The sequence below is a fragment of the Miniopterus natalensis genome, chromosome 14, assembly GCF_054644295.1.
Source record: "Miniopterus natalensis isolate mMinNat1 chromosome 14, mMinNat1.hap1, whole genome shotgun sequence".
Lineage (NCBI taxonomy): Eukaryota > Metazoa > Chordata > Mammalia > Chiroptera > Miniopteridae > Miniopterus > Miniopterus natalensis.
In genome coordinates this window covers 32,442,501-32,459,382 of record NC_142094.1, presented here as the reverse complement: position 1 = coordinate 32,459,382, position 16,882 = coordinate 32,442,501, and the positions used below count along the sequence as shown (strand labels likewise).

Below are 16,882 nucleotides of genomic sequence, written 5' to 3'. Positions count from 1 at the left end.
CTGTCCATACTTTATAGGAGCCATGGAGTCTTAGAACTCTTGAGTTCATATGGTTACTGTTATAAATTACACTTGCCATAAGACTTTGTGATACAGGGCACATAGCTATATGCTAAGGTGCCGGTCTAAGACACCTTTTGTTCCTAAGGGTATGAAGATCCTTAGAGGATTAGAGCAATGGGAGAATATAGAGAATATTTTGCTAAGGCAGGTTTACCAGGTTAAGATAAAAATATTGCATGAAAATATCAGAAGCTGTTTAGGTGAATAAAGCAACTAAAAGATATATCATTTGGTATAAAATCACTAATATTAAATAAAAGAGACAAAAAAATGTTAATCTGTATTTTCTCAAAAAGGCAATTTTTTTCTAATTACATAACTTGATGTTAATTAAAAGTACAAGTTATTGCCATATAAGTATCTGTTTTCTACATGGTCACAAGTGGCAATTTCCTAAATGTTCTTTCCCTTATAAAAAAAAACTTTATATTATTAATCCTTGTAGATTAATACTAGGGTGCATATTTTAAATATTAATAGACATGTAAATGTGAATTAATAACTACACATGACAAATATTTAAAAATTTATCTATAGATTCAATGTTCCCCTTAGAGTTCATGCTCTAAGGCATTTTGGGGTAAGGAGGGGAAATAAATTATGAATTCTTTTGATACATCAGAAAATGACTTTTACTTCAGATGCCAAAATTGACCTGCTTTCTGCTCCATTAATAAAAAAGAAATGTTGCCTAAAGAGTCTGGTGTGTGTTCAATGTGTCCTTGTTAAAAGAGAAACAGGATAGTAAACTTGGGAAGAAATGGCTGTACCACTGAACACAAGTCTATGTTGTGCATGATAGGGGACATTGGCAATGATAGTGAAGTGTTTTGTTTGTTGGTTTTAAAATTTGTGTAAGGTAGAATGGTTGCAGGCTCTCACACTGAAGTATTAGTCACTCTTTCCTTTTCTCTCACTGCCTCACACTCGCAGGTCTCTCTGCCTCACAGCATCTTTGTGATGAGACCCTTACAGAAGCTTAAGCAAAAGAAGATGTGGAAGAGCAGGCGGAGTAAATCCGCTCCTCCAACAGGAGCTGGGAGTTGAGCGCAGCCTCCCTGGGAGCCCGAAGGGATCAGCAGTATTGCAAGACCTGGGCTAGTCTAATGTACCGGATACAGCCTGCATTTCAGTGTTCTGTTTTAGATTAGGATGGGGATAGGGGTCTATATTTTATACTGTCATTATTGCTCGGTGGCTTAACACCTGACATAAAAAACATAATATTTTAAGACCTCTAAAAAAATAATATTACCTGGACACAGAACAAAGAAACACATATTAAAGCATGTTTGACTAATTACATTCCTGGAAATGTAAAATATGTGTTCACACAATACCCTCTTTTACACTTGATAATACTGAACTTTACCCTAAACTCTGTGCTCCTCAAAAATAGCAAGGGTTAAGAAGTCCCCCACCCTGCTATGTTCCAGGAAAGGCTTACTGCAAATAGCCATTTCCCCCTGGCTTAGATAAGGCTCACAAAGACTCACGGAGGCCCCTTTGCTTACCTAGGACAAAACCAGGCACAGATCCTGCAAATTCCCATTCTTCACTCATAAGTGATTAAGCTGAATTGTTTTGTCCTCAGAGATCAATCAGAACAAAAGTCTTGTTAACCAAACATTGGTTAAGTGTCTCTCCTTCCTCGAAGGCCCTGAACTTTGAGCCACCCTTAGCCTGAGGCAGCCACCCCCAGCAGGCTGAGGTCCAGGTAAAACATCATCTGATGTCTGATCTTCCCTCTTCCCCACATAGGTTCTTTCTAGCCTTATTTACTCCTCCCTGCAAAAGAAAGCCCTTTTCTGACTAACCTTTAAATGCTGGCAGGAGTTCTCCCAGTTATAACAGTCTCCCTCCCCTGGCTCCAAACAATCTTTTAAATAAAGTTTCTTTTCTTCTAAATCCAGATTTGTCTTTATTTGACACATGCTAAAGGAATTGTTTCTCCTGCTCCTAGTGAAACTGTGGGTCCTCGTAATTCTGAGTTGATTTAAACTGTAGTTTTAAAACATTTGGGGGAGGGGGTGGTTATCAACGTCTCCCCCCTCCTCTGTTCTCCTTTCTCTGCACGCTTCACTGACCTTATCTTAGTATCTCACCTTCTTTGACCTCGGTGGCAGCAGACAGCCCTATTCTGACTAATGGTCACAAAGTACAAGCCCCCGGCAGGCTGAAGATAACATCTCGATCTAAGTTACTTTTCAGCCCTTGAGCCCTAAAGAGGGACGGCCCCCTTGGCAAGCTCTTCTAGTAACTGGTTTTGGACACAGAAGCTAATCTCGGAGCTGTCCTCAAGACCTGAAGAAATGATTTATTACCCTTATCTCACCTCTGGCCAACCAGCTCCTGACAGTACCCTGGACCCCTAACCCACAGTGTCTTGTGATCTTGCCCTATATAACCAGTAACCTACGCACCATCAGTGAGTTGGGTCTTCCAGTGCCTGAGCCGGTCCTGCTCCAGACTGGCCAAGTCTAACAAACTAATTCCTTTCTTTACTGCAAACCCTTCTTGTGCAATTTTTGACCAGAGTGCCCAGACAGATGAACTTAATAATTGGGCTTCAGTAACTCTACTTAGTCTTATTAAATGAGTCTGCATATTACCAGCCACAGCAAGTAAGATGCAAAGATTTTTAGCAAACTCTACAATAAACAAAAGATTATTCAATATTCCCTTTCCTTATTTCCTGTTCCCACAGTGCAACAGCCAGGAAGTTTCAAATTTTCCAATTACATAAGCTGCTTTTCTTTCTGTTCATCTGTGTGAATGCTGGTTAGAACTGCTTAATTAAAAATTGTTCAAACAAACTATAAAATAAGTTCTGGAAGTTTTTTTTTTACGACTAAAAATAACAAACAACAACAAGCAAGAACTAATCAAGTCCTCAGCATCCGGCTTGGTAAGGAAATGTCACCCTGTGCACTGCCTGCTCATCAGCAAATGGAAAGCACCACGCTCCTCTGACCAGTTATTTTCTTCATGGACAGTTATGTGCTGGGGTCTGTGCTCTCTATACCACAAAAATTGCATTTAATCCTCATAAGATCCACGAAAAGAAAGCAATGATAAAAAAGGCATTGATACCTCCATTTCACATGTGGACTTTGTTGCTTTTTGACTGCAAAGCATTTATGCTCTTTCCCTAATTTGAAGAATTAGCCTTGTCCCCAGCAGTCACATGTGGTAGGACTTTAATCAGTGGTCCTGTCCTGTCACCATCCAATGCCATCAAAGACTGCATGTGACTCAGAGCAGGCCATTTTATTTTCTCCTTGGAATTTGGTTCGAGTCAAAGACACAAGATTTGTAAATGGTTGGAACTCATGCCCTGGAGGTGCAACATCCGTACCAGACAGATATTGCATATCTACCTATACCTGCTGCTGCTTCCCAGGCCTCTGCAGCGACCCTTGTTCTTGACTATTTCCCACCCTGTTTTTCCATCCCTTTGTTGATATTGTCAGCTCTCAACAGCCTTCCAATGAATTTCCAATGAATTGGCTGAAGTTTGCCTAAGTTGATTTCTAGCACATTGGAACTAGTATTATGCATATTTCATTTTAAGGTCCAGTTGTACCAAAGCCCGATTCATGTTTCTAATTCTTTCATGGTAGCAACATCTGTCCAGTTTCCCTAGTCCTACTCTAATTGGTCTTACAAGACTCTTTGTAGTTCTATTGATCATATATTTTGTATTCTGTCTAAAGTTGCAGGGTTGCTCATGATAGAATTTGATAAGAATTTGCATTAGAGAAAAATCCAGCCATTTAAATTTGTCTTGAGTCTAAATTCTGGGAAGCAATATATCAATATAAAATACAAGTAATTAAATCAAATACATAGCAGAATAGTATTTGACCATAGCAAACTGTTTCAAAACAAAGAACTGCACTTGACTGTTATTTTAAGAAGCAAATACAGTGCAAATGAATTAGTGTAATAATTATAATCATTAAACAAAAATTAAATTTTCATTTAAGGTTTACTGTTCTACTTTACGAGACCTGTAACTTACTTATAATACTTAGTATGTTACTGAATTATCTTTAAACAAAGTTTTAATAACTAAACTTCTAAGGAAATATGTTAATATAATTAATATATAGTCTATTTTATATGCATATAAATATACATACATGCATATATTTATATATAAATATATATTAATATATGTTTATGTGTTATATATGTTTATTATATATGTTTATATATAAAAATATATATAGGATGTTTTACTGTGCTACCATATGATAACTAATGTCGAGTACAGAAACTGTTTATTTAAACAATTTTCTTAGGTAAATGTTGAAAGGAACATTTAACTGAAACATATTTCTTTTCTAGGTAAAACCTTTTTGTAAAATCTTAAACTAAGGGTACCAATATATAGCTGGATCAGTTAACTAATTTATTCTCAAACCAAGTTATTTTTGGTAGATGCCCCTAAATTTTAATTTACATCACTATTTAGTTACTCATAAATGTATCTTCAATTACTTTCAATCAGAAATTACCTTATAAAAATGAAACATAGAGTCTTAACTGAAATAGTTTTATAGCTATTTTTTCACACTAAAATTATTACAGCAGCCTATCTTCTCAATTACATATTTGTGTGAATGAGCCAAACTAAAATTACCATTTGATGGGAGTTTCGGGCATTGTGTGTTCAACTCACTCCCAAGAAAAGATAGGTTGGATTTTTAATTAGATTTGCCTCCTCAAACATTAACAGAGGGAGTGTTTAGGAATCCAGCCTACTGCTGGCCCATAGATATAGACTCAAATTAAAACTACACCACTACTATCTATGTCTTTGTGGAAATTACTCAACCTCTCAGAGTTTTAGAAAACTCATCTGTACAATGAAGAAAGTAATCAGCCCTACCTCCGAGTGTCTCTGTGAGAAGTTAATTAGATAACACTAATTAATTGCACAAAACCCAGCAAATATAAAAAGTGCCATAGATGTTAGATATTTGTTGTGGTAGTTATAGAAACTCCTCAGATTTCATGATTGTGAACTCCTCTTAGCCTCTTGCTCAGGTAAATTCGTTTATATTCAGCTAGTAATATAGGGAGCTCCATCTTAGGTACTTGTCAAATACTTTTTCAACAGCCTGGCTGAATGAATCAATAGGCTTTGCAGATGGCCAGTGGGATATGTAATGCAGGCTCTCCTGATATTCTGAACTTATTTCCTCTGTTAGTATAGACCCATAGAGACTCTACACAGACCATATGCTAAGTAATGGTCTCAGCACCATGAAACATTCTTTTCATGACCTCAGGAGACACCCTTTCTATGATGTCCCACAGGACAAAATCATTTTCCTACAATCTGGCATTTAACTGAGAAACAGTTCTGCCTTTCCATCAGAAATGATTACAGAATACTACTACTTTCAAAAATAAAGAATACTATTACTTTCACATGTATACTTTTATCAAATTCTTCAGTGGCTAAGTAAAGACTACTTTTATTTTGTCCACTTGCTCAGACCTAAACCTAGGAGTCATTACGGTTTCTTACCTTTTCCCATACATCCAATCTATAATGCATTTTATAGTTGTACCTTCAAAAACATACCTTTATTCTAATCTCTCCTCCTTATCTGCACCCCTACCACCAGCCCAAGCAACAAAGATCTCTCCTGGACTATTGTTATATACTCATAGCTGGTCACCTGATCCCCAACTCAACCACCTCTTAAAATGTAAGCCAGAATGTTTTCTCTGCCCAAAATGTCTAAAGCAACAGTGTAAAAAAGAATATAATGCAAGTTACATGTATAATTCAGATTTTCTAATGTCTGCATTAAAAATAAAATGATATTAAGCTTAATATATTTAACTAAATATATCCAAAATAATCGTTTACATATGTAACCCATTTAAAATGTTGAGATATTTTACTTTTTTTGCACTAAGTTTTAGAAATCTGGTGTGTATTTTATATTGCACCTCTCATCTGAACTTGCCACTTCCCAAGCACTCAATAGCCACATGTAACTAGTAACTATAGTATTAGGCATACAGTTATAAGGACTTTCTTACACCGAGTAAAGTGTCAAATCCTCCAGTGGCCTAAAGGATCCTATGTACTCATTGCCAACCTTGATATCTATATTCTTGAAACAACAAGCATGCTCCTAACTCTGGTGTTTTCATATCTGGAGTTTTTTCTCTCTGTAATAACTTTCTCCAGCCTTGTCCCCCCATTTTCCCCCTACACACACAAACACCCCCCCCCCCCCCACCACCACCACCATCTCATGGCTTTCTCCCTCACTTCTTTCAGGTTTCTGCTCAGATTTAAGATTATTAGAAAGTTTTCCTCAATCATCCTATATGAAGTAGCACTTCTCTTACATGATTCTATATTACTGCTTCTATTTATCTGTCTTTATTGCAGTTATCAATACCTAATATCATATTATATATTAAATTTGTATAACTATTTTTTTTAAATATATCTTTATTGCTTTCAGAGAGAGGAAGGGAGGGGAGAGAGAGAGAGAGAGAAACATCAATGATGAGTCACTGATCGGCTGCCTCCTGCACGTCCCTGACTGGGGATGGAGCCCGAAACCCAGGCACGGTGCTGTGACCGGGAATCAAACCTCGATCTCCTGGATCCTAAATTGGTGCTCAACCTCTGAGCCACGCCCGCCCGGTTGGGCTGTATGACTACTTATTTGCTGTTTTTCCCTATTAGAATGTGAGCTCCATGTGAACAGGGACTTTGCTTTGTTTCCTGCTAAGTCTCCAGTGCTTACAACCAAGAGCTACCTTTAATTTAATGAATAAATCACCAGATTCCAGATATGGACATTAGCACTCAAAGAGTTTAATTTACTGGCTCAGGGTCTCCTGGCTAGTCATTGGGGAACTGGAGCTTGAGCTTAGATCCTCTGAATACAAAAGGAACAATAGCCTTTAAGAAGAAGAAAAAGCTAATGTATTGCTTAGGATTCTATATGACATTTTCCCCAAAGTGTTTTCTTATAAGAATTTGAATAGAATAAATAATCATTATAACTTTTTTTTATCTAGAGAATACAGTTCTAAATTAGCAGTTGTCCAATTAACAACCACAGGTTAAATCCAACCTACTACATGTTTTTGGAAATAAAATTTTATTATAAAAGTATTTTGCTATTAAAATTATTAATTTAAAATTATTATTTACAATTTTAAAATTTTGTTAACATTTAAAAATTATAATGAAACAAGTAATTTAGTAAAACAACAAATTTGAATATTATTATTAAACATAAAATATTATTTTAAATTTACAAAAAGTTCCCTAACCCCACCCCAACTCTAAAATAAAGAAAAGGCAAAAATAAACTAAGATAATGTGCTTACTTATTTGCTCTCCAACTTAATTTAACCTTTCCCTTCAACACCAAGTTTTTGTTATACCAATTTAAGAAAATATGTGTTACCATTAATTGTTTACTGTTTCATAGGTTCTTTTTCCAAGAGACTTCATAATTCTCACCCTAGAGGTACATACCTCAACTAGATTTCTAAAATATGATTTGTTACCTTAATACCAGGAGCTATAATTTTCAGACACATTCCAGATGCTACATAAATATTTCATTAAGATGGATTCATCCACATCAAAGCAATAACTACTGCAATAAAGTTCTATGTCATTGATTTTTCATATTGTATTTAGAAAGTAAGAGAAATGTTTGAGCAACTCTGAGACTTAAATTATCAATTCCAATTCATATTGTAACACGGTATTTCTAAACTCTTTAGTTATATTTCTTTAAAGTGCCATTTCTGCAGATTCTTAAGAATTTAAATTTTAGAATCCGAAACTCCTTTGATGCATCAGTAAAGTGGGCTTCATGGTGAAGTGGAAGGAGAAAGGAAGAAGACATAAAATGAAAATATTTCTTAGCTTCTTCTATAGACACTACTGCCAATCATTTATTGGTTATATAGTAAGGTGTCACTGACCTCCTCATAGCTATTTCTCCTACTCCTTAATCTCAAGAATTTGTAAGTAGGAGAAACACAAGACTCACAGAGATAAATCGTAAGGTCAACCTAGAATACTTCAGAACATAGATGTGCAAAGTCATCTGCAGGGGGCATAGAATTAGCTGGAATAAGTTAATATAATTTAAAAAGGATATGTTTCATTACAAAGGGGTTTTGGTTAATTCTATAAGCATAAAATAACAATAGGAATAAAAAAATTCAATAAAGCCCTTTAAGCCGGTTCCAGGGGAATGGAGAGTAATCGTCAGCATCGCTATAGCAGCTGACATTTACTGTGAGTGTCCTATTGTCCAGGCACTGAGCTCTTAGCCTCAAAGGATACTGACTCCCTTTGCAAATAATTTTCCAGCATCAAATGGATATATTAGGTCATTACATTTTCCTTTCATCAACTCTCCCAGTTTGCACTGGTTTCATGCTTACCAAGGAAACTACATTATGATTTGGCCTCATATAAGGGTCTTCCTAAAGAAAAAAATAAAAGTGATGACCAATTGAAATTCTAGTTTTCCACTTCCTAGGATGGGAATGCCTCATAGGAAATACAGAAAATGGGGATTTTTTGACGATCGGACAAAAAAAGGTATAATTTTGATTCATTCATACCAGGCCGCTATTGTTGTGTTGGCTGTTGTCATTTTTTTGACAATCTAAGGGAAAAGAGGTCAGTGCTCCTGGCTAAACAGTCAGTTACTGAATGTTTCAAAAATTCTTGTGGTACACCAGTTGAAAAGCACTGGGTTAAAAGTTGAAGAGAATATCATCTTTTGGATAGTGGAATCAGAGAAAGTCTATCCCAATAGATGACATGAAAGCAGCTAAAACACAGGCATAATTCTAAAATTTTCAGGTGTAATCAGCTTTTACTTTGATAAAGATTAAGCATATATAAACCACTTTGGAGAGGTAAACAAGACACTGTATTATTGATATTCCATGCATACATGTTGATAATCATCTCATTCATAGGAAATTGTATGCGACATCCAAAGGTTCAATTTTATAAAACATCAACAAATAATTGTTGCAAATCATCTATTCCTCATTGCAAGGGAATTCCCCATGCCTTAATCAATGACTATTGTATTTTATTTGACACATAATTGCTATCAGTTTAACTATCTGAAGCTTCTTCTGGAAACTTACAAGAAAGAGGTATTTTGCTAGAGAGAGGAACATTAACAGTGATAACTGACGTCTGTCAACCGAAATTCAATAGAAGACACAATAATAAATAAATATGAATTTAAAAATTATGAAGTAAGGGCAGGCTAGGTTAGGGTAGTTAAGAGTGAAATAGTAAAGGCATTTTAATAATCCTTGATAGCATTCAGAATATTAAAGAACTTCAGCTTAATAAATAATCACAAATTTGAGTAAACAATAACATGTTCAGTGTACACTGTTCAAAGTCAGAAGGGCTTGGCATATATTTTAGAATAATTAAATATATAAATTGTTTAGAATTAGTTAGTTTTTGAAAAATAAGCTTTAGCTACCTAGGTATATCACTCTGAGAAATAGCATTCTCTGAACTAGCTGGATTGCTTAGATATTGAGCATTTAGAATAATTTAGGGTTACAAAATCAAGATATATACTCAAATAATTAATATTATGATTTATTTCTTATATGCTGCCTTTGAGGTTATGTTGATGAATCCATCAAAGCAGTCTGAAATATCTTCTCACATATAGTTTTTAGTCCTATTTGAAAGTACTCTCAGAATCTTTACATATTTCAAATAAAACTACTTATTTCATGAAAATAACAAGCTAAATTGAGACAGTGTGTTAAAATATATGTTTATACTAAACATTATAACGATTAAAATGACCTAATTCAATAACAATTATAGCTGTATGAAAATTAATGTGTAAGTAAACAAAAATCCATTACTCTGTAAGATCTTCTATCTTTTTTTCCACTAGAGTGGGGGGCACATTAGAAACAATGACTTGCATATCCAGCTGATTCACAACAGAGACCTGGAAGAAGAAAAAACAGAATTTGTTTGGCTTTTACTCATGAACATTTCTGTAATTAAAAACATTTTAAATTTCTTTTCTACTATACATTTTACACAGTGGTTTCCCATTTTTAAATTTAGGAGTAGGTGATTTTCTGTCACATAATTTTCACTACATGTTGGGGCATGTTGAGAGTGATGGACAATTTGTTGTTTACTTAGAATTTACAGAACCCTAAGTGACTTTGACTGTTGATTTTGTGTTTGTTTGCTTTCTTGATTACTTACTAGGGCATGAAGAAGGTGTTTTTGTTTTTTTGTTTTTTAATTTGGGTTACGTAGAACATCCAGAAAAATGAAAAAGCACAGTCTTTAGATTTTATAAATCTCAAGAGATCATTTATTCATTTTGACAAACTGTGGTATGACTGGTTGGAATAATTCATTCCATAAACTTATCACATGTAGTCTTTATGTCTGCTTTAGCCAAATTCATAGCTGTGTAGATAAAGAGATATAAATACATATAAACTTACATATGGGGCTTAATTGATTTTAAGAGCTGTTGATGAATTCATCCTACTCATTTAATATTTTTAGAGGTTTCTTCGGTTCTTATTTAGAAAAATGGAATAAAAATAGAAGCATTTATTTCCTGCTTACAACATACAATTTACTTTTTTCCTCAATACTCTACAGGCTTTAACTTATTTAATTCTAACAACCACCATATCAGCTAGTTATAACTATTATTCAGTTTTAAATAAGAAAATTAATAAAACAAAGAAATATTTAGTAAGTTGGAACCAATTAGCACAGGCTGACTCCAGAACATGTGTTCTTTACTATTACAAACTACAGATGTAAAAATGTAAAGTCAAATCATATATTGTCCTCCACGTACATCACAGACACTATTAATACAGTGTAAAAATATATGTACCAGGGCCATAAATTGAGTGCTCTGGCTTAGGCACATTTAGCACCATATATCTGATCATAATTTACACTAGATAATAATTTCATGTTGCAAGTTTTTTTGGATATAGGCTCCAAGTTGTCTACATATAGTGACTCATAGACACCCTATCACAAGTCACAAACTCAGTGTCTTCAGAGAACAGACAGGTAACCTAAATGAGTGAAGTAGCCAAAAGTATGAAATAATAGGGAGAGGTGGAAATGTGACAAATCAGAGAGCCTACGACTCATCTGCAGAGGTCAACTACTAACTCATCTCTAGAAATACCACCATGTGGGAAAACAGGTCCAAATTTGCTGAATGTTTCAATGTATCAGGAGAAGAAATCCAAACTTCTGGGTGGAATATTATGACTAATTAGCAATCTTTCAAAGCATTGTTTGAGCCCAGTAATCCATTTTATGCAGCATATGTTAAGCCAGGCATCTGTCTCATTTTCACCTATGAGCTAACAATTAACATTGGTAGTTACAACCCTGTATTCTTAACTCATTATAGGTGTCTGGGACCAAATGTTGAAATTTTCCTTAAATGTGTAGATGCATCTTGATTGTGTCTTCACAAAATTTAAAAAAAAAAATCATCTAAGTTCATTAAAATAGTGGTTATCACAGATTTTGTGTAACTTTTTCTTTTCTTACTGATCCTGAGTGGAAAAAAAAAAAAAGAGAGACAGAAGTTACATAGAAGTATTTTTTGTTTACCTATTTATTTCTATATGTTTTCAGTAGTATAAACACATGGCAAAAATCTCTAGAAAAGTGTGCATCATACTTGTAAAATTATTCTCTCCTTTTCTTTCTCCCTTTCTCCCTCTGTTCCTTCTTCCCTTCTCTTTCTTCTTTCTTTATCTTCTTTCCTTTCTTATCTTTTTTTTCCCCAACATTGGATCAGAGAATATAATATATATGTATTCTGATCAAAAGCACCCAGCTGGAGCAAACAGTAGTCGTGGGGAGTTATCTCAACAAAGATGGGTTCCTCAGCCTCCACTGTAGTTTGGTGGGACCCGATGGGGGAGTTCTGACAGATGTAAAGTTAGTGGAAAGAAAGGAATTGCTTAAATCTTTTCCATGTGTAAACCTTTCCTTCTTCCCCAATTTCTATCGGAATAAATAAGTCACAGAGAAGGGCAAGAATAGGAAGGAAATTGAATCCCTGTATCTCCATTTGCAGGAAAGCTGTGAAGAACATCACCCAACCACATGCACACTCGTTGCTGTTCTGTGAGAGAAAAATCAAATTCCTTTGTTTAAATTCCTGAAGTTGGAGAGTTTTTTATTACACAGTCAATCTACCATGGCAACCACCCAGGGATCTATTACACATGGCTGTTAGGTTTTTACTAATTATATGACAATGAAAAACTAAAATTAGTTATATATGGGTTAAGGGAAGTAGTAGAATTTCCCCTCATATAAATATGTTCTGAGATTTTGAAGTTTATTTACAAGTAAACTTTTGGAATGCAATCAATTCATTTGCTAGGACCTTATTTGGAAGCAAAATTTTGCCTAGCAGATATAAGTAACTCTACTATGTGCCCTTTAAGGATAGTCAGTAATTTCTCAGAAAGATAAATTATTTATTCAAAGGGAATTTTTAATTTGCTCATGAGCTTAGGGGCTAAATTCTGACTGAACCAACAGAATAAATTAAGATTTAAGATCCTCTAAAATTTAAGCTTACACTTTATCTAAAAGATTTTCTGATCTTAATAACCTTTGAAAACATACTTTTGTATTTTTAAGATATAAAAACAATATATTTCTAATTCAGATAAAGTAACAAAGTCTTACTTTGTTGTATATGTTTTGTATTTAACTCCAAAAGTTGTCTCAGACTTACCTGTTAAAAGTTACATTTAAAATTTTAAATCTTTTAAGTGTTAACATATGATTTATGTAGAATGTACATATTTTTGACTATGCAAATGTTGAACAAGCTATTACAGTTTAAATTTTGATTTTGCAAAGAAATCCTACATCCATGAATCTTTGGTTTCTTCTATCATCTATAGCAAAGATATTTGAAACTTTAACAGTACTAGATATTATTTATGTTACTTTTCCCAGGATAGCCTCTAAGCAAATAGTTCTAGAAATACACATCAGTTTATTATAGCCAACCTTAAAAAATTCTGCTTATTAAATTACTTAATTTCATTATTTGTGTGTTGATTACTAATAAAATATTTTAAAGAAAATATCCATATCATTGTAGGAATTGATCTTTGTTGGTAGGTATAGGGGAGAGAGAGGGAGAGAGAGAGGGAGAGAGGGGAGGAAGTAACATTTGTGAAGCCCCAAATTCTAAAACAAGAGATTGTCAATTTACATATTTTATTTCTAAGTCCTTTTAATTCTTCATCATAAACCTCTTATCTTTCCTTTCCCCCCCATTTTCCCTCATATACGTAAGACAGTACTGTCCCGTAGAAATATAACCTGTCTCAAATACATACCAGATATTTAATTTTACATTTTATTCAAATAAAGAGAAAAAAAGTGAAATCAATTCAACAATACATTTAACACAATGTATTTAATGTATTATCATTCCAACACATAACATAAAACAACTTATTTAGGAGACATTTTACATTTAAAAAAAATTTTTTTTCCGCTAAGACTTTGAAATCCACTGCGCATTGTGTACCTACAGCACCTCTTAAAGCAACCTAGCCACATTTCAAGTGCTCAGAAGCCACGCATGGCAAATAACTATGTATTGTACCCTCTAGAGTTCTAGAGACCCTCTCCACTTCTTGCTTGGACTGGGCATTGTCTCTCTTAACTGGTTTCCAGTGTGGTCTTAGTTTTCTTAAAAAATAAGAGATATTGTAATAGCCTTTTGAGGTATGTGTGCGTTCTTCTTTGTCACTACACCATGATACTACATTTGGAGAAGCAACATCCTAGGCAGAGCCACTGCCAAATTTCTAAGTAAGAGCATGTCTGGCTGGTTGGAGAGAAGAAACTTGGCGACTATTGTTGGATAGGAAGAGTAAGATGGAGACGAGTTAGAAAAGGAGGCTACCAAAGGCCAGAATCAAGGGCCTCGAAGTCTTATGTAATGACTTGGAAATTTCTCTGAGTAAACTGGTGTGATATTAGAAAATTTTGAGCTAGGAAATAACAGGACCAGAATTACATTTGAATCACTGGTTGTTATATTAAAATCAAACTGTAGTGGAGCAAGAATGGAAACATGAGGGCAAGTAATGAGTTTGCGCAATGATACAGGTAAAATATGATGGTGGTTTCAACCAAGTTTTAATAGAAGAAATGTTGAAAAATGTGCAGGTAATATATATATTATTTTATCTATATAGGAACAACAGTATTTACTAAAGGATGTGTGATTTAGAAGAAAAAAGCCAAGGAATTTTTAGCCTAAGAAACTCAAAGATGATTTGAAGGAATTTTTAGCCTAAGAAACTCAAAGATGATTTGAAGGAATTTTTAGCCTAAGAAACTCAAAGGTGATTTGGTCAAGTGAAGTTGGGAAGACTGAATGAAAGAAATGTGATGAGGAAGTGGAGTTCAGTTTAGGAAACATTAAATGGATGTCTTTATTAGATATTCACATGTAATTATTACATGTACAAATAGATATGAGTCCACTATTCAGAAATAAGCTTTGTGGTGAAGATATAAACTTAATATGTTTTAGCATATAGATGACATTTTAAAGTTATGGGGCTGAATGACTTTCCTGAGTCAGTGAGTACAAACAGAAAAGAGAATGAATGCCTGAGCCCGAGGAAAACGCAGTATTAAAAGGTCAGGAGAAGAAACTGAACCAGCAAAGGGACCAAGAAGGAAAAACACTAAGATAAGAAGTGAACAGGAGAGAATGGTGGCCCAAAAGCCTGGCAAAGGTGATAATCAGTGTTGCTGATGGTTCAAATAAGATGAAGACTGAAATTACCAGTCCAGTTAGTAATAAGAATCAATTGGTGATATTGATGAAAGATATAAAGAAAAAAAATATGGTTATGGGAATAATCAAATAAAGGGGGGAGACTGATATTAATGATGAATATAAGAAATGAGAGCTGTTGAAACAATGTCCTAAAACTGGTGAGTAGGATTTGGATCTGTGGCACAGGTTGGGGTAATGGCTCCTGATAAATGCATAGAGAACCCATCTAAAAACCAAAAAACAAAATTAAAAATAAGGCAAAGAATGTCAGTGTAAATCCTGGTAGGTAGGTGATGAGAGTTGTAGAAGTATCCTTCTAAATGTTTTAATTTTAACTTTCAGTGAAATACGTTGACAATTAATTAGGCAATTAGTGAGAATAAGAGGATGTTAAAGACTGTAAGAGACAAGTTCTTGTAGAGAGGAGGAATGGGAATGAACCAGGAAATATAGTATAGTTACTGAATAATATAAGAGCTCACTTAGGGGATTTCATCATTAATTTAAAAACTAATTATACCGTTGTATATGTTTTTGCAGACAGATTCAACATGGGAGAGAAAAGAAAGTTGCAACTAACTAAAGCTATGGTTTTGCTAAGTGAGTATGATTTAGAAAGAGAAGGCAAGGAAGTTGAATTTTTATGTGATTGAGTGCTTTTAGTAACTGATAATGCACTACAAAACTGGTAAGCAGGAAAGAGAGCACACGGGGGTTAGAAGAAGGGTAAAAATATAGCAGGGTAAATGAACTAAAGGCCCTGGCAAGGACAAAAGGGCGCTGGAGCTAGCTGAGCACATTCGGTATTATTGTCAAAGAGTGGGAGGTTTGAAATGGAGGTTATAGAGGGGTTGCAGTAATGGGTAATGGCTAAAATAACTCTGCTAGTTAAGTGGTTGTAATAGGGTGAGTGGTAAAGCCGTTGGAGGAAAGGCATTCAAGAAAATTGTGAGTTCAGGATACTGGAAGACTCATCTCTGCATATAACAAAATTGTCAAAAATTAGGACGGGAATCTTTGGAGATAGTAACTTAGGTGCTAAACTCATTGAAATATGTTGGGGGTTGAACAAAGACTTGGGTGATCACAGCAATAACGTGAGGCAGTGAGTGAGTGACAGAGTCAGATGATGAGAATCAAAGTTGGATTCGCAGGAAGGAGGAAAGATCTAGAAGGAGCAATGTGGTACACCGAGAACTTTACTTTGCCAGTAGGTAGTACGAAGACTGAGGCAAGATAATATAGAACAGAACACAAAAGCCATTATTTTGGAAGGCAGCAAAAGTAGTATCCCCAGGGGTCAATCAGATTTGCATTAAGCAAGAAAGTTTTATCTAAATTAAAATCATATCTTCACTCACCCTTACTTAATTTTTAAAAATGGTTTCTCGTTGCTTTTAGGAAAGGGTTCCAATAATTTTAATATTGCTTAAAGCTTTCGTGTGGGCCAACTACTCCCTTCTCCAGCCCTTTCTCTTTTCACCTTCCTTCTCTCATTAATCAGACTGAGTAAATATCTGCCAGTTATTCAGAGCTGCCATCACTTCTCTTCTTTCTTGGTTTTGATACATTGTGTGCCCTCTTCATAAAAGTTTCATTTCTCTCTGTATCTCCCTTTTCTCGATTTAAAGGACTTCAGACCTACAAGTAGTATTTACTGGGAAGGCATATGTATACTGGTTTATAAATATAGAACATTATGATTTTTTTGAATTCAATTTTTCTCAATATAGTTTGGATTATTTTAAAGGTATACTTTATAATTTCCACATAATAGTTTATAGAGTCTAAAAAAATCCCATAAACTTCACATTTCTTATACACATATTATATATATAGTCTATATAGTTACATTTGTTTGTTTTAAAAAATATTTTAATTATACTTAATGTACTAAATTATCATTT

At 34.5% G+C, this 16,882-nt stretch overlaps 1 protein-coding gene across 1 annotated transcript in view; it reads right to left on the bottom strand.

Annotated features, from left to right (window-relative positions):
* PCDH15 (protocadherin related 15) overlaps positions 1 to 16,882 on the bottom strand; it is a 900,353-nt gene that overhangs the window by 27,257 nt on the left and 856,214 nt on the right. Inside the window, exon 33 of the mRNA XM_087824418.1 lies at positions 9,997 to 10,085. Within this exon, the coding sequence (XP_087680544.1) occupies positions 9,997 to 10,085 (89 nt within the window). The remainder of the gene's footprint in view (positions 1 to 9,996; positions 10,086 to 16,882) is intronic.